Source organism: Anolis carolinensis, chromosome 5 (genome assembly GCF_035594765.1).
Source record: "Anolis carolinensis isolate JA03-04 chromosome 5, rAnoCar3.1.pri, whole genome shotgun sequence".
Classification (NCBI taxonomy): Eukaryota; Metazoa; Chordata; class Lepidosauria; order Squamata; family Dactyloidae; genus Anolis; species Anolis carolinensis.
In genome coordinates this window covers 27,473,866-27,494,850 of record NC_085845.1, presented here as the reverse complement: position 1 = coordinate 27,494,850, position 20,985 = coordinate 27,473,866, and the positions used below count along the sequence as shown (strand labels likewise).

Genomic DNA, 20,985 nt, shown 5'->3' with positions numbered 1-20,985 from the left:
AAATATCTCAAAAGGACTCTGGAGAGTAATTTGTATTCTCCACAGGTCTTTTCCTGCTTGAAAAAGGTGTGTGTCGTTCTTTTTTAAATAACAGTTCCTGATAAATATCACAGTTATGTTAATTGGAAGATTAAATTACATTTTTGACTGGGTTTTTTTAAACTATGATCCAAAGGTTTGTGAGGCAAAGAGAAATGGCTTCTTGCAGTATTCCATGTGTGCAAGAGTTGACTAGTATTGTCTACATGAACTTGACAGCAACTCTCCTGGGTTCTAGATATGGGGCTTTCCTGGCAAGCTGTTGCTGAAAATGCCAGACATTGAAGACTTAGATAATAAATCCTGGAGAATAATGATCAGATCTATAGTTGATATCCAGCATTAAATTTCCACTCATGGAGCAGTGGAATTGGGAGGGGAACAATCTTTTCTTCCCTCTTCATCTTATTCTGCATCCCAAAACCCAACTCTGGAGGATTGTGCTATCAAGTTAGTGCAATCAGTACTGAGACAAGCAGTCTTAAAGCAGCTTGCTGTGTTCAGTATCCCACCCATCCTCTAAGGAGCTCAAAATATAGCCTTTTTTTTTTAGTTAGATGAGGATACATATGATTGACCAAAGGTTGCACAAAAAGTTTCATGGTTGTATGAATATTTGACTTTAAGTCTCACTAGTCATACAGAAGACTTCTATATTATGTGAGAAATCCATGCTAAGGCCATTGGCATAATGTGATTTTCATATAATCTTGAGTCCTATTTTTCTTATCTGAAATGAAATATGTGTCAGGCTTCCAACTTACAGTAAGTATACCATGGAATCACTCTGGAGAACCTTGCAAATGTATAGGTTCCCAGCACATTTTATATGGTCAGCCTCCAGCAGAAGAGTCCTTAGGGCAGAGTTGTGAAAGCATTTGGCTTTCTCTTTACATAGCAAACACCATGTTATGGGGGTTCTTAAGAAGTATGAATATTGAGAATTTCTGTTGGCCAGCGGATGTTGAGACACAGATTGGCTAAGCATGAGAATATTTGGAGACTGACCTAGTACATGGGCAAGCTGAAGATATCTGCTGCTCATTCCTTACTCAACAATCACCCCCTATAGAAACAGCAAGCCACAACACACATTTTAAGTGCTTGATGCGCATTCATGGTGAAAAATATCCTTACTGTGTCTGAAACCTTGTTTTGATTATCTTCACAGATAGAGATGAGCAATTTTGGCTGTACTTCAGCACACATATACCATCTGGTTTCAATCCCTGGCTTATACTCTGATCTTATTGACCTTAGGGTACTGGTGTCTAGTGCTCACTGTGCCTTATCACTCAGCTAAGTAAATTACCACAGTGAGTACCTGCATTAAACAAGAGATGGAAAGGGGTAAAAAAGGATTAACTCTCGTGGAAAGATGGCAACTCAGCATTAGAGAGCCGAATAGAGTGGCTGTTTAAGCATTGTTCGTTTAAGCATTGTTTGTTAAGACAAAAAGGATCATTAGAAAGGAAGGATGCATATTTTCATTTTTATTTATTTATCTGTATCTATATTGTTTATATGCTGCCTTTCTCCCAGAGTAGGATCCAAGGTAATTCGGGGGTGAAATTAGGTAAAACCTAATTAATTAAAAACTCATGTAACGACTATAAAATAATTATAAAGGGATACAAAAGTTAAAAACATCTCTGAACATTGGAAAGCCTTCCTGAAAGTACAGTACAGTAATTTTATATTAAATATCTGCTTAGCCAAAAATATCTTTGATTGCTAAAAAAAAAGGAAAGCAGGGAAGGGGCCAGTCTAGCCTTCCATGGAAGGGTGTTCTGGAGAGTGGGAGTAGCCACTGAAAAGCTGTTTATTATGTCGTCACCAAGTGAGGCTGTGATGGTAGCAGGACTGAGAGAAAGCTTTTCCTCAAAGATCTTAAAAATTCAGTGTCATATGCATATCTTCTATATATATGTGTGTGTGTGTGTGTGTGTATATATATATAATGTGTGTTTTATTATGGAGTAAACAACAAAACCACTGAACCAAATCACACCAAATTTGGCCACAAAAGACATAGTCATCCAAAATATGTATTTCAAACAAAAAAAAATCTAGAAAAATAAAGTCCAAATTAGAGGACGAGGAAAAGCCGTTTCCCCCCCTAAATGCCAGTTAGAAGGCTATGCCTCGCCCACTTGGTCTCCTAGCAACCCACTCAGCAACAATGGAGCTCAGGGCTTCTTAATTTAGGCTTCTTCCACATTGCCTATAAAATACAGATTATCTGATTTGAACTGCATTATATGGCAGTGTAGACTCAAGGCCCTTCCACACACCTATATAACCCAGAATGCCAAGGCAGATAATCCAAAGCATCTGCTTTGAACTGGATTATCTTGAGTCCACATTGCCATATAACCCAGTTCAGTGTGGATTTTACACAGCTGTGTAGAAGGGGCCTCATATAATCCAGTTCTAAGCAGATAATATAAGATTATAAATATAATATATAGTAATTACTGTGGTATAATAATACAGAACAATATAATCTCAAAAATCAGGACAGTAAATAAAGAGCAACACTCTGAAAACAGGGAAATTCCAGAAAGGAAACAACCAGAGCCAGCTAACACCTCCCAACAAAGAATTCCCCCAGGCAGGAAGCAGGAAGGCTTTGAAGTTGCAAGGCCATTAAATGTTAATCAAGGTGGCTAATTGCAGCATTCATACTTGCCACACCAAGACTATTAATTGTTATTCAACCTGGCCAACCAAGAATTCCACGCGGTAGAAAGTGGCCAGGCTTGGAAGCAGCAAGGCTATTCAGTGTTGTTCAACCTGGCCAACCAAAATTTCCCCTAGATAGAAAACGCCTAGGCTTTGAAGCCATGAGGCTATTCCATCCCATTCAACCTGGCCAACGAAGGATGGCTCTATGTAGAAAGCGGCCCGGCTTTGAAGCAGCGAGGCTATTCAGTGCAATTCAAATTGGCCAAAAAACCATTCCCCTAGAATGCAAGTACCCAGCCTTCCAAGCAGCAAGCCTATTCCATTGTATTCCAGCTCACCAAACAAGGATTCACATAAGAAGAAAATGGCCAGGCTTTGAGGCTGCAAGGCTATTCACTGTTATTCCACCTGGTCAACAAATGATTCCCATAAGCCACAGCTGTGCGTGGCCGGGCACAACTTTCTTCTTTATTCGTTCAGTCGTTTCCGACTCTTCATCACCTCATGGACCAGTCCATGCCAGAGCTCCCTGTTGGCCATCGCTAACCCCAGTTCCTTCAAGGTCAAGCCAGTCACTTCAAGGATATCATCCATCCATCTCGCACTTGGTCGGCCTCTCTTCCTTTTTCCTTCCATTTTCCCCATCATCGTGATCTTCTCCAAGGTTTCCTGTCTTCTCATGATGTGGCCACAGTACTTCATCTTTGCCTCTAATATCCTTCTCTCCAGTGAGCAGCCGGGCATTATTTCCTGGAGGATGGACTGGTTGGATCTTCTTGCAGTCCAAGGCACTCTCAAGATTTTCCTCCAGCACCAAAGTTGGAAAGCACCGATCTTCCTTTCCTCAGCCTTCCTTATGGTCCAGCTCTCACATCCATAGGCTACTATGGGGAATACTATTGCTTTCACTATGCGGGCCTTCGTTGCCAGTGTGATGTCTCTGCTCTTCACTATTTTATCAAGGTTGGCTAGTATGTTTGTGTGTGTGTGTGTGTGTATACATACATACATACACACACACACACACACACACACACACACACAAATTGCGATATAGTTGTGACATTGGATTTCTATTTAAATTATAGTTTTTGTGGTATATTTTGTTAAATGTAAAATAAAATAAATTCTCCAATACTTAATTGATCTTTCCAGGAACCTCTGTGTGTGCACGTTCCTTCAAGTCACATGATGGTTTATGGCAGTGTTTCTCAACCTGAGGGTCGGGACCACTGGGCGGGGGGGTCACGAGGAGCACATATTTCTGATGGCCCCTTTGGCAGTGAAGGCTGAATATTTTTCCAGCTGTCCTTCTCTTCCTTTTTGGAAACAGGCGGCAAATTCTCCCACCAAAAGTATTCAAATTTGTGCGTATCAGGTATTTGCACCAAATTTGGTCCAGTGAATGAAAATGCATCCTGCATATCAGATACTTACATTACAGTTCATAACAGTACCAAAATTAAGTAGTAACAAAAATAATTTTATGGGGCTCGTGGCATTAGGAAGGTTGAGAACCACTGGTTTATGGTAATCCCATTAATTTTATAGGGTTTTCTTAGGCAAAGTTTGCTCAGAGGTGGTTTTGCCAGTTCTTTCTTTTGAAATACCTGGTATTCATTGGTGGTCACCCACACAAGTACTAATTAGGGATGACACAGTTTCCAAGATCAGACAGGATTTGATGTCTTTGGAGGATTTTTGTTCTTCCAGTAACATAGCAAAGGGAACGATTTCTGTGACATTTAGAACAGGACTACAATGACCATCAAAAGGATTAAGTAATATTTAATGTAGAAAGAAAACTATGCCAAGTGTTGAGAAAGTGGTAGCATTGTTCAAAGTGTCAAAAACATTCTAGCTATAGAATCAGATTTCTTGATTCTTCTGAGTAGACTAGCTAGTATATAGTAAACGTAAAATAGTCTATTTTTGTATGTGTAAGCATTAAAAAAAACAGGTAAAAGTTCTGGCTAGTTTTCTATGTGCGTGTGCTTTATGCACATAAAGAACTGAGAGAACTGCTCAAGCCGCCAGATCTCTGCATATACTTTTTCGTCTCTTTTAAACTGCTTGTTGGTTTGGCTGTGGAAATTGCTTTAGAAACAAATATAGATTTCTCCCTAGTGATTTAATATATTCTTTGGATTCTGTTCACTGATTGCAGCTTTATGTCTAACCTGAGACCAAACCTGAGTGTATCCAAGTAGAACTTTAAATCTGAAATACGCAGGGTCATATCTCATAAGTCAGGAGTGAACTGTGCGTAATACAAAGGCATCCAGCAATATGTCCATTCTCCAACAGCTTTGTGTGGACTACAGCCTCCTGCTGGACTGTGGAGAATCCCAATCTTTTATAAAAAGTTGCTTTAAATATCTTGGTGTTGGATGGAGACATTTTTACAACGTATTAAAAAGCAGGTTAAATAGATAGACCTTCTCTTTCTTTGTGCTTCTGTATCAGTGCACAAATGTGCCACCCCCTTTTGTTTGTTTGTTTGTATTCAGAATATTTCAAATATATTCCTTATGACATAACTCAAGGATCTAGAGGAAGTAATGGATATTTGACCACAGGAATCAAACAATAAGATAATGGATTCCATACCAAGCTCAACCTGAGGAATCAAAAGGGAGCCTGCTAAGGTTGTGCCTATAATATGAATGTGCGTAAGGCCTATTAACAGGAATCAGACTTTCTTCCAAGTAAACCTTTTTATGGAGTCTTCCAGATTGGTCTAAAGAAGCATGAGTTCTTAATCCTTGGTTTTTGCTAGTTCTTCTTACATCATCTGCTTGTTCCATTCTTTTGCAGGGCAAATCCAAGATATTGCTGCAAACAGCCTTCCGAAAGAATATAACAAATATATGCAAAAGTAACAACATCTGGCAAAACCAGGAACATCTTTAGACTGGTCTGCTCTTTCTAAAAAGTAGGGTGTGGTTTATTGAGATTGTCCTATGGTTTGAAAGGCCAATTCTTTAGTACTAAAAAACAAATCAAGGTGAAGAAGAGAAGGAAACATGTTGTTTCAACATGTATTGGAATTAAAAAGAAACCCACTCTGGTGTAGGAGCAATATATTATGTCGGTGACAGGAATTCCTAGAAAACTGTTGCCCAAGAAAACATTTGGGTACTTTTTAAATAAACAAACTGAGAACCACAGAACAAATGTGACAGACAATGTTCTGGCAGGTTTTTCCCATCTGGAGAAATCCTTAAATAGAAGTACAAAACAGGGTTTTATAATATGAGCGACATAAATGAGAAAGTCATAGCCTTAGTCTTTTCTTCTGAAAGGATCAGCTGGGCCATAGTTGCCCAAAGTGTAGCCCTCCAGATCTTGTTTGGAAGGCAACTGCCAACACTATTGGTCTAGGGATGGTGAGAGTTACAATATAACAGCAAGAGAAGGTCTGCACCTCACTTACCCTAAGCATAAAAGTGATAGAAAATTCTTCTGTTGATACCCTGAAAAGCTCCTGCTAGTTAGATAAGACTTAAGTAAACTACCTGCAGCTCTGGTGCCTGTATTTTTCAGCTGAGATGTCCTTTAAAAACCCCATCCCATTTTTTATAACAGAGAAAATGGAGAATCACAGTTCTTGAAGCCTCCATTAAATGCAATTTAACTTTTAACCATGTCTTGTGCTTCCTACTGTGACTTGTTTAAAAAAGTTTTTTGAAACCCCCAACTCTGACCACCTCTGATTTCTTGGACGAGTGCTGCGAGCGTTTTGAAGGGACGAACGCTTAGTCCCTACAAAATTCCTCCCTTCCTGGAGTAGATGAACAGATACGTTACAGCAGCCTGTTGTGTTCAAAGCCGTCCTTGATTCTTAGCCTTTTTGCCACTGTTAAGAGAGACGTGTTTGCATGCATCCCATTTGGACTGTACTGTAATATTAATTAGAAATGGTCAGAAACATTGTGGATTCATTTAGCTTTCTAGAATAAAAATGCCTTTGATTAGGGAGTTCAGTACATTTTCTAAATGGCTGAGGTTTCTCCCTCGGAAAGTTGAAAACAAATTATGTAATTTTGAAGGGAAATCTTGACGGGTCTTGTGTCTTCATTCCTATTTTGTCTGATTTATGGCGACTCTGTTAAAGGGATTTCTTGGCAAGATTTATCCAGACAGGATTTGCCTTTTTATTAGACTGAGAAAGCATAGCCATCCAGTTGGTTTCCAAGGCTGAGCTAATCTCCCACTAACTCAAACCAGTACATCACAGTGACTGTGGTATATCAACACTGTAGAATTAATATAGTTTGACACCACTTTGGCTGCCATGGGTCATTGGTATGGCATCCTGGGATTTGTACTTTTCCAAGATCTTTATCATTCTCTGCCAAAGAATACTAGTACCTCACCAAACTACAGCTCCCATGATTCCATAGCATTGAACCATGGCAGTGAAAGGGGTGTCAAACTGCATTAATTATACAGTGTAGATGTACCTTGTGTCTTCTGGTTGCTACATATAGTTAACTTATCCTGACAAGCACAATCCATACTATCCTCTTTGCAATGGGAGGATCTTAACTTTTGATACATCCATAAAATGGATATCTGTATGAATCCTATATAGAGTGGGTGCAATTATGATCACTGAGAATAATTAAAAAGTTCATTTGTTAAGTGTTCTCAGCCAGTAAGCATCCGCTGATGTATACAGAGCAGAAAACTCTGTATCCAATTAGACTTGTTTCATGTTTTGGAGTCTTGTGAAAACAAAATAGCTAGACGCATTTTTTTAAAAAGGAAGCTTTCAGAGTCGTCTTGTCTGCTTATGTCATCCCATATTTTCCTCCCAACAATTACTGATAGAGTTCTCAACTTATATGTACATGGAACAGGACAGAGTCAAAAGTGGTGATTGCTCTTCAGCAGCCTGCATAAAGTAGGTACAACTGCCTATGGAAGTCTTTGTATGACAAATAATAGTGGTGTTGCCTGCACTGCAGAAAAATTTTCATTTAAGAGATCTGTAACATATTGTACTTAATGTAATGGCTATAATTTCAAACTGTGTATATAACTGGCTGTTTAAAAGCTTTAGCAATGTATTAATCCTCAAAATACTTTGGTTTTGTACCTTGCCTGTTTTGCGATTAAGTATACAAGGATGCCCTCTAGTGTCTCAATGAAATACTATTGCTTACATATAATTTTCCGGGCTCTTGGTTCTTGAAATCACACTGCAAGCTCTATATGGGATAATGGATAGAGCTGTCAATGTCTGCATAGATAGTCCACAATCCTTGCTTATTAGAGTCTAATTAAGTTTTACTTTCCTCCCACAATTTTAAAGGAAAGTTTTTGACATCAAATTTAAGGAAAGGTTCTCATATTAGAACCAAGCAAATTTCTCAGTGGTCTGCACTGGCCAAATTCAACAGATACAGCTATTCCTAGAACAGAGAATGAATGATAATAGACCCTACAATATCGTATATGTGAACCACTCATCAGTGAAAGGTTTACAATATGTTCTCAGAATTGGTTAATCTTTTTGTAATATACCCACACATATTTAATATGATTGTTGAGCTCAAAATAGATACTCTCTCCATGGTCCTTTGTCATCAACGCTCACGTCTCACACTGCTCTTTATTTCACCTAAGTAGAATGGATTTATTAAATGTGGATGCTGCAGTTCAGTAAGTTTCATTGAACTGAATGGGACATATTTTTGTAGATGTTGAAGGTAAGCGTTTTGACTCCAAACCCATTTCTTCTTCCTTACCAAATTCCTCGAAGTATGTAACCCACCTTGGCAAGGAAGGATGGAAAGTGTAATGGATGGACACAGAGAGAAAGAGACATAAAAATGGGGATGTGAACAGCTGAAGAAAACCTAATCATCCAGTTGCAATAAGGAATTCATTGCAGCTCATCCAAATAATAATAGGCAAACCCACAAAATAAAATAAATAAAAAATAGAGGAAAATTAGGGGGAGTGACGAAATTAAATTTACCACCATCCCTAAATGTTCAGATAGGTCCATGGGGGTAGGGCATAAAAAGGCCAATCTACAGTTCTAAAGGGTCTACCCTTCTAAAGAGACTGCCTTGAGTCCTCTTACTGAACAAAAAAATCACACGAATTCTGTTTCAGATCACCTTCACTATTTCCTTCCTTCACAATGAACTAGCCAGCACAAAACTATGTGATGCTTTCCCTTCAACCCTAATCCTTTTTTAAGCCCCACCGGTCTGACAGAAAGAAAGCCTCATCACTCCAGTGAGTTTTGATAAGTTAAAAAAATAAGCCCATTCACAAAATTGACCATACTGGCAAAACTCTTTTAACAAATTAATGATTTATTTAATTAAAGTTTTACCAATGTTCTGAACAATGTCAATTGAAAATACTTCTTTATCCTAAAACACCAACATAAGTCATTTTCTTAATCTTCTCTTACAGCTCTTTTAAGGTGTCATGTATTGCCTTTGAAGTATTGCAAGGCTTGAAATATATGAACAAGCATGGAATCGTCCACCGAGCTCTTGCACCTCGAAACATCCTCCTGGATCAAGAGGTAACCCTACAATATATATTTCAGTCCATGAAATTTATCTATATAATTTTGAGGCTTATACTCTCTACTCACATCTCTGGCAGAGCCATGAAGAAGAACTTGGTAGCCTTTTATTTTTTAAAATACAGTTTTCTGTTTCCCCTTCTCCCAATTAACTTCTCTTTGTTTGAAACAAGCAAGTTTCAAACCATGGATTATAAAATTGGGTTGCTGTGAGTTTTTCGAACTGTATGGCCATGTTCCAGGAGCATTGTCTCCTAGTGTTTCACCTGCATCTGTGGCTGGCATCTTCAGAAGTCTTCAGAGGTTATAAAATTGCTTTTTTCAACATTTTCACCACTGTTATCCTTTAAGCATTGTTAACATTAACATTTGGCCATTTTTGGGTTCAGTGCTAGAAGAAAACAGAGTAGTAGATAAGTAAAGGTTTCCCCTGACATCTCCATTTCTAAGCAGAAGAGCTGGCATTGTCCATAGGTACCTCCAAGGTCATGTGGCTGGCATGACTGCATGGAGTGCCATTACCTTCCCGCCAGAGCAGTATCTATTGATCTACTCACATTTGCATGTTTTCGAACTGCTAAGTCAGCAGAAACTGGGGCTAACAGCAGGAGCTCACCCCGCTCCCTGGATCCGAACCACCGACCTTTTGATCAGCAAGTTCAGCAGCCCAACGGTTTAACCCGCTGTGCCACTGGGGGGCCACAGAGTGATGATGATGATGATAATGTACTGTGCGTTCATAAAAAGATAGTAAATTATGATGTAGGCTTTTAGTATATTTTACAAAGCAGAAGCATAATGAAGATTGTGATGATGATTTAATGGAAATGTCAATAGCAAATTTCTCCTTTGTTCCTCTGGTATAAAAATGTGTTTGTCTATTTCTTTTCAAAGTCATTCCTGCTATCATATATGTTTTTTATGTATTTTATTTTCAAAAAAAATGTTATAAAGGAAAAGAAAGAAAGCAAGAATAGACACATTCGTAAAAATGGGAAATGAAAATAATTTGGAAACTAATGTATACATTTGATATATTTTTAACAGGGACACATTAAATTGGCTAAATTTGGTCTTTATCACATGACAGCTTATGGTGCTGATGTTGATTTTCCTATAGGGTAAGTTGTACATTGTGAAATCTTAAATTTTGCACATCATTTGTGCACTTTTTGAAACACCTTTCTAGATGCTGATATAATTATAAATGGAACTCCTACTCAAATATTTAATCAATGTTAACTTTACACAGTAAAGTACAGTTACTTGCTTGTTGGCTATAGGTAACCAATGTGTCTTTTGCATATGTGTGTGAAAGTGGGAAGATAAGAGCATTTTTTAAAATCTCGCCATTATCTCTTAAAGTTTTATTTATAACTTTAAAATATACATTATGTAATGAGGTAACTTTTCATTAGAATAAATGCCAAATACTCATCTTTAGACTTGCCAGTGTTTTAATTATATTTTTATTTCTATAGATATCCCTCATATTTGGCACCAGAAGTAATTGCGCAAGGCATTATCAAACGTAGTGAACATACACAAAGTGAAAAGCCCTCAGGGCCTAAATCTGATGTGTGGTCCCTTGGTATTATATTGTTTGAGCTTTGTATAGTAAGTAATTTATGTGACTTTACATATTTAAGCTACAACGTTATGGATTCACTTCTGACTAAACGTGTTTATACAAATGTGTTTTCAAGGAATCTTCACAATATGAAGTATACAATTTCAAGTAGTGACTCATTTTACAAGAGTAGCACATAAAAGGAAAAAGGGCTGCAAAGTTAAAATACCATAACGTACAAATAAGAATCACTGGGGTGTCATAGAGTCAGAGAAGGATTTAATTTTTTGGAAAAAAAATTACTGAAAGAAAATAAGTCAGTACGATATATTACATGGTTGTCTCCAAATTTTGTTTTTCTAATATAGGCAAGCATGTTTTGTACACTCTTCACCTCACCAGGGTTGTTATCTTGTACAGTAGAGTCTCGCTTATCCAACATAAACGGGCCAGCAGAATATTGGATAAATGAGAATGTTGGTTAATAAGGAGGGATTAAGGAAAAGCCAATTAAACGCCAAATTATGTTATGATTTACAAATTAAGCACCAAAACAGCATGTTTTACAAGTCTGCCACTTGTTTGGGACCGTGGCTGCACTTGTTTTGTTGTTGGGCATGTTGGCCCGCTGCACGTTGCTGCCTAGAGATACAGATGTGGATCCAGACAGGAGGCAGACTGTGTTGGATAATACTGAACGCTGGATGAACGAAGGTTGGATAAGTGAGACTCTACTACATGTCTTTGTGTGATGTGTTTAATAATGTTTAATATTTTATCAGGGGAGAGTCAATTTTGATGTTTCACACTGTTTATGTCGAGGGCACTCAATTGTTGCCAACACTGTGAACTGCCCTGAGTCCGCTTCGGGGTTGAGAAGGGTGGTATATAAATATCACAAATAAATAAATAAATAATATAGTACCTAGTACAAACCTATGTGGTAAAGATTTGTTGAAATATATTCACAGCATTAGGCTATCATTTAGTAAATGTCTCTTTTGGCTTGAATTTTTTGTTCTCCCAAATTATGAGGTTGCTCTCTAGGTCCTGAGAACCTCCAAAAAGTTAATTTTGAATATATATATATATATATATATATATATATATATATATCCCCGTCAAAGTCATCTGGGACAGCATTACACCTTAAAACAGGCCAGATCTTAATTAAGAAATTACCCAACTAGCACATCCAAATGTGAATTGCTGTTTTTCATAATGTCCCTGAAGTTAGTACTGCAGTTTCTAATGGGCATGCATCTGTTTCTTAAGTCAGTAAAATGATTTGTGCAAAACAATTTTTTTTATTATCATTGATGTCTGTGTTAACAGAAGATTTAAGAGTCTATTGTGGCTATGCATTTCATAATGATGCTTCATTAATCACTTATCTTACTGTTGCCTTCAGGGCAGAAAACTATTCCAGAGTTTGGATGTAGCTGAAAAGCTCGAACTTATACTTAACCTTGGTGAGTAATGTGAACTATAAAATCCCAGATGAATCAGAGCTTATAATATTGTTTTTGAAATGCAGTGTTTTCAAAATGTAGAAAACAGAGTGTTTTCTGAATGCATGAAAGTTGAAAAGTTAAACTTATATTAGAACAGCAGTGCTCATAAACAGCAGATGAATATGGTTAGTAGTACTGTTAAATGAAAATGCAAAAGATATAAATGGATGAAAAGCTGGAAAAGTTATTGCTTATTGTAGTTATTTTATTTTTCAGTTATGTCCATAATCCAAGAGAGCGTTCGCAAACACAAAAAATATGTAGTTGCTTAAAGGCTGACCATACTGTTAGGTTGTACATAGTGTTGTTCACATTACCAGGGGAACTTACCCTGAGCATTTGTACAGTTCACAAAACACTAGTGCAGAGCTCTCAACAGGGAATGGTTACTTTATGCTTAATCCAAAACACTAACTAAGCTCATTATTCACCTTGCCTTGGAATTGCAAAAGATGAGGAGATAAGATCACCAGTATTCCAGGAGATAAGAACATGAGATCATCACTTTACTATGAGAGGGCATTGGAGTAAAATTTCACCAGAGTTATTTTACTTACTTCAAATATTCTAGATAGGGAGAGAGCAGCCTATTTTTGTGCGGTAACGATCAAAGTGGAATTGCTTCTCCTAGCTGGAAGGATTAGCTTGCCATGCTTGTGAATCAATGATCCAACTCTATTTAGAGGGAAAAAATGCCTTTGTGTCCCCAATCCTAATAGACGTATCCAAAAATAATGGAAGCTCTAAGCCATAGATTCTTACACTATAATATAGCTTTCCAAAGTTGTCAAGTCACAGCTACAAAGTGCATGAACAGAGAAAATTCCACAATGCTAATAAATTTGATAGAATTCACATTTGGTGTCAGTAAGTTACATTTGGTGTCATTAGATCATTTTCAGTCTCCTGTAAGGTAAACAATCATGCTCCAATCCTTGCTACATAAACCATTTAACTGGATGGGCTCTACCATGGGTCCCTTGCTAAGAGAAAAGTAGGATATAATTAAATCAAATTAATAATAATAATAATAATAATAATAATAATAATAATAATAATAATAATTTTATTTATACCCTGCCTTTCTTCCTGCGGGAACTCAAGGCAGCTTACAATGTCACACTTAGTCAAATTTAAAAAATACAATACAAAAGTTAGAAAAAATTAAATAATAACAATATGGTAAAAACAGATTAAAATACAACAAATATACTTAAGATAGCCTTAACCGTGATGAGAAGTTATAATGAGATTACTATCAGTTCAATTGATTGCTGTACATGGAGCATCGATTGGTTTATTACTATTTATTATATGTATTTTAAAATCACATTTCTGCTTACTGGAGCATGTAAGTCCATGAAACAGGGAGGCAGAAGTCCAATATGTCCTTCACTTTAGACCATGACCCATATATGATGCAACAAACTTATCCCATTTTCATTGGCAGGTTGTGTGGATGATATTCTAACAGTACTAGCTGAGGAACATGGATGTTTGGACATTATTAAGGTCAGAATACCTATCTTTCTTTCTGTGGTATAATGTTGTTAATAGTCAACAAGTCAACTTCGACTTATAGCCACCCTATAAATGAAGGACCTCTAAACCTTATCAGGCTCAGGCCTTGCAGAATCAGGGTTGTGGCTTCCTTGATTGAATCTAGTTGTCTGAAATATGGTCTTCCTCTTTTTCTATTGTCTTCTATCTTGCCAAGCAAATCTTTTTAGTGAGTTATGTCTTCTCATGATATGGTAATGTACAACAGTCTCAGTTTAGTCATTTTGGCTTCTAGAAATAGTTCATGATTTGTTCTAGGATCCATTTCTTTGCCTTTTTAGCAGTCCACGGGATCCATGGTATAATTATAGCTAATTGTAATAGTATTGTAATATTTTCTTGAAATTGCCATAGATTAATTGGTATTGTACAAGATGTAGAATACAACAAAAAGTGTTGTAACAAATCCCAAAGTGATTTGTTTGGTGGGTTAAATCCAGATTTAGGTACCTACAATGGAACTGGCAAAAGCAGACTTTCTCTCCTTCGTCTCCACATAGTAGTCTTTCCACGAAGGCTACACAAATAGTCTGGGGATGGTAAAACTGTCTGCCGTACAGGAGATGAGAAGAGAAAAGGATGGAAGTGTCTTCCATTGGTGATGTTCTATTGCCTGAAGTTGCTTCTTTCTGATTTTGGAGAGTGTTCCCTTCATTTAACAGGGTCCCTTAACTATATGTAGCATCTGCCTATGGAAGAAGCTGACGCAAAAAAAGTTATTCTGTCTTCCCAGTTTCAAGCATCTTACTTTCAGTCACTTTATCTTTTTTCCTGCAGTGTAGCACACATTTAGGGTTTAGTTAGGATGTTCTAAGCATCTCTCTCTCTTGCTCGCTTGCTCGCTTGCTCGCTCTCTCCCTTTTCTGTTAATATGAATCTGAGATAGTGACAGATTCAGCAAAACTCTACAGAAAAGCTGTACAGATTTTACTAAAATTATGGAGTTTATATCATCAGCTTGATATTCTATAAATTTAATGTAGTTTAAATTTTATAGAAGAAATTTCTGTGTAGAAATTTGTCTTGGTCTCTTAGAATCTCCACTTGATAAAAATCTGACATAGAAGGTGTGGCTTTTGTAATGTGATTTAATGTTCCTAGAGCTCAACAAAGAGCATCGTTCTTCTTCATTAGGAATTAATTCTACATAAACTGGGCATAGTTTACTCCATCTAATACACCATGCGGATTTTGACAATGAGATTTATACATTTCTCCACCAGGAGGTTTCTGAAAATGTTTTAACTCTGCTGAGAAAGTGTCTCACATTCTACCCTTCAAAGAGGTGAGTGTACACTGGAGATACATTGAACAATTATTATAAAATTAAGCGAATCATTTCTAAAATAAGTGAAATCTGCTACCACAGCTTTCACTATTTAGCTTTAAACATCACCATATATCAGTGTATAGGAGGCATTTCAGTTCAGATACAACTTTCTTCACTCTCTGCATAAGTAGAACACTCAAATGAGCAATTTCATGTCCAAATGAGCAACTTTTTGTCACTTGGAAATCAGCAGTAAGTTGTAAATGTAAATCCAGTTACAAAAGATTAAACTATGTAGTATACTTTTAAATTTTCTTTGTACTTTGAATATAAAACATACACTATAATGACAGAACTTGCTATCAAATAGGAAAAGCAAGACGATTGTAGTGTTGGAAATGATTAGGTCTTGGATAAAGTTGCATAGGACTTGAACTGTGGAATGAGTTTACGTAGGAAATATATACTACTAGCTTGGAGACCCGGCGGTGCCCGGGTCATTTGAGAAAGACATTGTTTGCCTGTGTTCCAAGTGGAGCCTATATCCAATGTCAGCTGGGTTCAGTGGGTGCGGGTGAGTTCCAACTCCCATATGCAAGTCCTATCATCCAGTGTCCATCCCTCTCCAAACGGAGCCAGTATGTAGAGTAGGTCATGGGGGGGTCCATGTACCATGTTTGGTCTTGATCAGTCATTTGTGTGGGTCGCAGTGCTCTCAGGAAGTGAGTGAAGGTATTGGAAGTCCCATCGTGCATGGTCAATCGTCCTCCAAACTGCACCTGGTTGTAGAGTGAGTCCTGGGTGTTGTGTGTGTCAAGTTTGGTCTTGATGAGACATTGATGGGGGTGACAGTGGTCTCAGGAAGTGAGTGAACATACTGCAAGTCCCATCATCCAAAGTCCAAGCTCTTTCAAACCTCACCAAGATGTAGAGTGGGCCATGGTGGTTCTATGTGCCAAGTTTGGTCTTGATCAGTCATTGGTGGGGGTCACAATAGTCCCAGGAAGTGAGTGAAGATAGTGGAAGTCCCATCATCCATGGTCTCTCCTCTCCCAAACTGCACCAGGATGTAAAGTGGGCTACCCTGCACGTGCGTGTCAAGTTTGATACAGTTTTGTCATTTATGGGCATCACAGTGGTTGGTGGGAGGTGAATTGGATGAAGGTACTGCAAATCCCATAATCCTTGGTCCATCCTCCGTTAAACTGCTGCATGTGAAGTGTGTCATTTGGGATATGTGTGCCTGGTTTGGTTCAGTTCTGTGATTTGTGGCAGTTGCTGTGGTCTCAAGAAGTGAGGGAAGGTACTGCAAATTCCATCATCCTTGGTCCATCCTGCCCCAATATACATCAGGACGTAAAGGGGGCCACAGGGGTTCTGTGTGCCAAGTTTGGTCCATTTCCATCATTGGTGGGCATTGCAGTAGTCTGTGGGAGTTAAAGTGTTTGAAAGTACTGCAAATCCCATCATCTGTGGTCCATCCTCCCTCAAACGGCACCAGGCCATAAAGTGCCTCATGGGGGTTAAATGTGTCAAGTTTGGGCCAGATCCGTCATTTCTGGTGGTCTCAGTGGCCTGTGGAAGGGTCGGCCAATCAGAAAGCTGCCACATACCCAGATACATACATACAAACATTCACTTTTATTATATATTAGCTTGGGGTCCCGGCGGTGCCCGGGTTATTAGTAGACGGCATTGAGTTGTTTGGGGATGTGAGGAAATATCACTTAAGTTTGGTCCAGATCCGAAGTTGGCTGGGTTCAGTGCTGTCTGTGTAAGGGTGAACTACAACTCCCAGAGCCAAAGATCAATCACCCCAAAACCATGCCTGTATGCACAGTTCGGCATGATAGGGCTGTGTGCCAAGTTTGGTCCAGATCCGAAGTCAGCTGGGTTCAGTGCTAACTATATAAGGGTGAACTACAACTCCCAGAGCCAAAGGAGAATCACCCCGAAACCCTGCCTGTATGCTCAGTTGGGCATGATGAGGCAGTGTGCCAAGTTTGGTCCAGATCCGAAGTTGGCTGGGTTCAGTGCTAACTATATAAGGGTGAACTACAACTCCCAGAGCCAAAGGAGAATCACCCCAAAACCCTGCCTGTATGCTCAGTTGGACATGATGAGGCAGTGTGCCAAGTTTGGTCCAGATCCGAAGTTGGCTGGGTTCAGTGCTAACTATATAAGGGTGAACTACAACTCCCAGAGCCAAAGGACCTAGCAACCCAAAAGATAGTTGCATCTATCAAGTAGGAAATAAGGTACCACTTATAAAATGGGGAGGCAAATTTAACTAATTTACGACATTGGAATGAGGAAGTGCCGTCACAGTGGATGATCTCTCGGTTCTATGTGTATATGTATATAATGTGATCTGCCCTGAGTCCTCTTCGGGGTGAGAAGGGCAGAATATAAATACTGTAAATGTCAAAGACAGAACGCCACCAGATAAGATTCAACACAGTTTATTAAGGATACAGAACCAAAAATGCCCGTAAAAAACAAAGGGCTAGGCAAACACTCGCCTTCAATATGAAAAGACACAAAAAACGGTTCAAAAGATTAACCGGATTAAACAGGAGTTTAATCCGGGTTAAACCAAAAATGCTTACTTCAGCCTGGCACTTTAAACAAATAAAAGCTGGTAAACAAAGATTCAATGAAACGTAAATAACTGGCAGCAGATTCCTCTCTGCTACTCAGCAGCTGTGGTTGAATAACTAAGTTGTTACTCCTCCGTGCAGCAAGCGAACTCCGGGTCCAAACACATCAATCAGGGCAGCAGCGGTCAGCGGGGTCCCAATCCGGTCCAAGGTCGAAAGCCAGGTACAGATGTCTTTAGTTGTGATGACCCATGGGCCTTGTAGTCCTGCTCAGGACATTGTAATTCCTGATGAAGATGAAAACTTGGGTTTTTTACCTTCCCAGTCTGAACTGGATTCCTCTCAGCCAGATCTTTCCCAGGCAGATCTGGGAACCTTGCACCTGCAAGAAAGTTGTCTCCCAGAAGTATGTCAAACAAGCCCAGAGCCTACTTCTCCCGTATTCTTGCGCCGGGAGTTTTGTAAACAACAGAGAAGTTTGGATTCAGCTTCGCGCAGGAGTGCAAGGATTGCAGCTAAGAATGTGGCCAATTAAGACTGCTTCTCGTGAGAATCTTTGGGGAGTCTCACATCTGGTCTCAGAGTTAGCTTTCGGTTCTGATTCCCAGAGAACTGCTTCGGCGGGAAAGCTAGACTCTATTTAGGTGTTTTACCCGCGTAGTAACTTCGCGGAGTCAATTCGTCAGCCTACGGAGCGGGTCGTGTCTGGACAGCGCGCTCCGATTCAAGCCTCGCTCTCGCTCAAGCCTTGCCTTGCTATCCAGCCTTCGCCTTGCTTCCCAGCCTTTGTTTACCTACGGACTTTGCCTTGTTTCCCAGGACCAATCCTTGCCTTGTACCACGGATTTTACCAAGTTATTCCACGGACCTTGTTCTTGTTCCTAGTTACCTTGTTCCACGTTCAAGCCTTGTTTCAAGTATCAAGTTATTTCCTAGCCTCGCTCAAGTTTCATGGACTAAAGGACCTTGTCATCTCCCCTCACTTTGCTTGGCAAAGTGAGTGTTTCGGTTATTGGATTACAACTTTGGACCTTAATATTTCTTATTGGACATTGCTTTCTTGGACTAATTCTGACCTTTCCTGAAAGGTCTAATTCTGGACTATTTTCTACACTTGTTTTTATTAACTTTATATATTCCTTCAATAAAGATATTAGATAGATTCTGGCCTCTGTGTATGGTTATTGGTGCTCTGCAGCCTGGGTCTTGACAGTTTGACTCCGCCTACCTAAGCACCAATTAACCTCGGCCAGAATGTCTACCGGAGTCGTACCTGGGCCGAGCGGCCAGCCGATTACCTACACCATCGACAAGGAGGAGGTGGACCGAATCCGTGATAAGCTCAATGCACAGGATGGAGAAATAAGGGGTTTGAAGGAACGCGGAATTCGTCTTCCGGCCATGGCGTTGCCAACCAAGTTTATTGGAGAAGCTTCTAAGGTTCATGTCTTCCGTCGCCAATGTCAAGCTTATCTAGAGGCCCGTGCTGCCGAGTTTCCCCAAGAAGACATCAAAGTGGCATGGGTTTACAGTCTTCTAGACGGGCCAGCGGCCAGCTGGGCGACGGCACTGTACGACCAAGCCTCTCCACACCTAAGATCAGCGCAACGCTTCTTGGACCATCTCAAGGAGACTTGGGGAATCGAGGACAATTTGGAGGCAGCCGGTCACAAACTCCGTCGCCTTTTCCAAGGAGACAGACCTATGTCTCAGTATATAGCCGAGTTCCGAGTGCTGGCCCACAACACCGGCTGGAACGATGTAGCCCTCAGGGGACAATTCCGGGAGGGTCTCAACATTGAAATGCTGGAAGAAATCTCCAAGGTGGATCCTCCCCAGACCCTCGAGGCACTCATTGATCAATGTTTACGGGCTGAAGTCATGATTGCCAACAGGAAACAGTGGGTTCGAGGCCAGGGCGGTAGAGCCGGGGCAAAACCCCCCGCTCCCGCCAGCGTTCAGCCACGTCCGGTCTGGAGACCCCCACCGCCAACCCCATACCCCAGAGGGAGCGAGGAGGTGCCGATGCAGTTGGGCAATGTGCGTCCCAGACTAGATGCCGCCGAGAAGGCCCGTCGTCAACGCTTAAACCTCTGCTGGTACTGCGGGAACGGGGGCCACTTCGCCAGAGAGTGCCCAGCCAAAGGGAAGCCTGCCGCCCGTCTTGCGGCGGCGTCCTCCACGGAGACGAAGACGTCTGAGCCGACTGGCACACAGCCGGCGGGGGAAGCCAACGACCGGGTGTAGAGAGGCTCGCCAACCCGGTCAAAAAATCCATCCAAGAGCCGCCAACCGGGGTCCTGTTCCTTCTCGTGGTCACATTATGGTCAGCAAAAAGGGGACCCGTCATGATCCACGCCATGATAGACTCTGGAGCTACCAACAATTTCATCGATAGAGAGTATGCCGACTCTCTGGGATTACAATATCATGATTTCAAGAATGCCCGTGTGGTGCAAGCCATAGACGGCCGCCCCCTCAAGACGGGCCCCGTAAGTCAGTGGTCGGAACCCACCAGGATGTGGATAAGGGAACATATGGAAGAGATTTCCTTCTTTGTTACCGAGGTTCCTCATTTCCCTGTGATTTTGGGAATTCCATGGCTGACTCTCCACGACCCTAACATCTCCTGGTCCAACAGAGAACTGCAGTTTGCTTCACCGTACTGCCAAAACCATTGCCTCGTAGCCAAGGTATGCCACGCCACGGACACCGAGCCCATCATCACCTTGCCAAAGAAGTACTCCGAGTATTGGGATGTATTCAATGAGAAAGAAGCCGAAAAATTACCCCCACATAGACCTTATGACTGTGCCATTGACTTGGTGGAGGGGGCCCCGATCCCGCGAGGGCATCTCTACTCCCTGACTGAACCAGAGCAAGAAGCTCTCAGGGAATTCCTAGAGACAAACCTTCGCAAGGGATTCATCAGACCCTCTCAATCCCCAGCCGCCTCCCCAGTGATGTTTGTGAAGAAGAAGTCAGGGGAACTACGCTTGGTGGTGGACTACAGAGCATTGAACAATATCACCAAGCGGAACAGCTATCCCCTGCCCTTAATCTCGGATCTATTGGATCGGCTTCGAGGAGCCAAGGTTTACACCAAGCTGGATCTTCGGGGGGCTTACAACTTAGTTCGCATCAGGGAAGGGGACGAGTGGAAGACCGCCTTCCAGACCAAATTCGGA

The 20,985-nt window shown here is 40.4% G+C and overlaps 1 protein-coding gene across 3 annotated transcripts in view; it reads left to right on the top strand.

Moving 5' to 3' along the window:
• The window catches only part of tbck (TBC1 domain containing kinase), a 114,791-nt gene that overhangs the window by 19,575 nt on the left and 74,231 nt on the right, over nt 1–20,985 (top strand). For all 3 annotated transcript variants that reach the window (XM_003226388.4, XM_062982622.1, XM_062982621.1), the window contains exons 4-9: nt 9,166–9,280; nt 10,331–10,404; nt 10,765–10,900; nt 12,265–12,325; nt 13,818–13,879; nt 15,151–15,212. In XM_003226388.4, the coding sequence (XP_003226436.2) occupies nt 9,166–9,280; nt 10,331–10,404; nt 10,765–10,900; nt 12,265–12,325; nt 13,818–13,879; nt 15,151–15,212 (510 nt within the window). The remainder of the gene's footprint in view (nt 1–9,165; nt 9,281–10,330; nt 10,405–10,764; nt 10,901–12,264; nt 12,326–13,817; nt 13,880–15,150; nt 15,213–20,985) is intronic.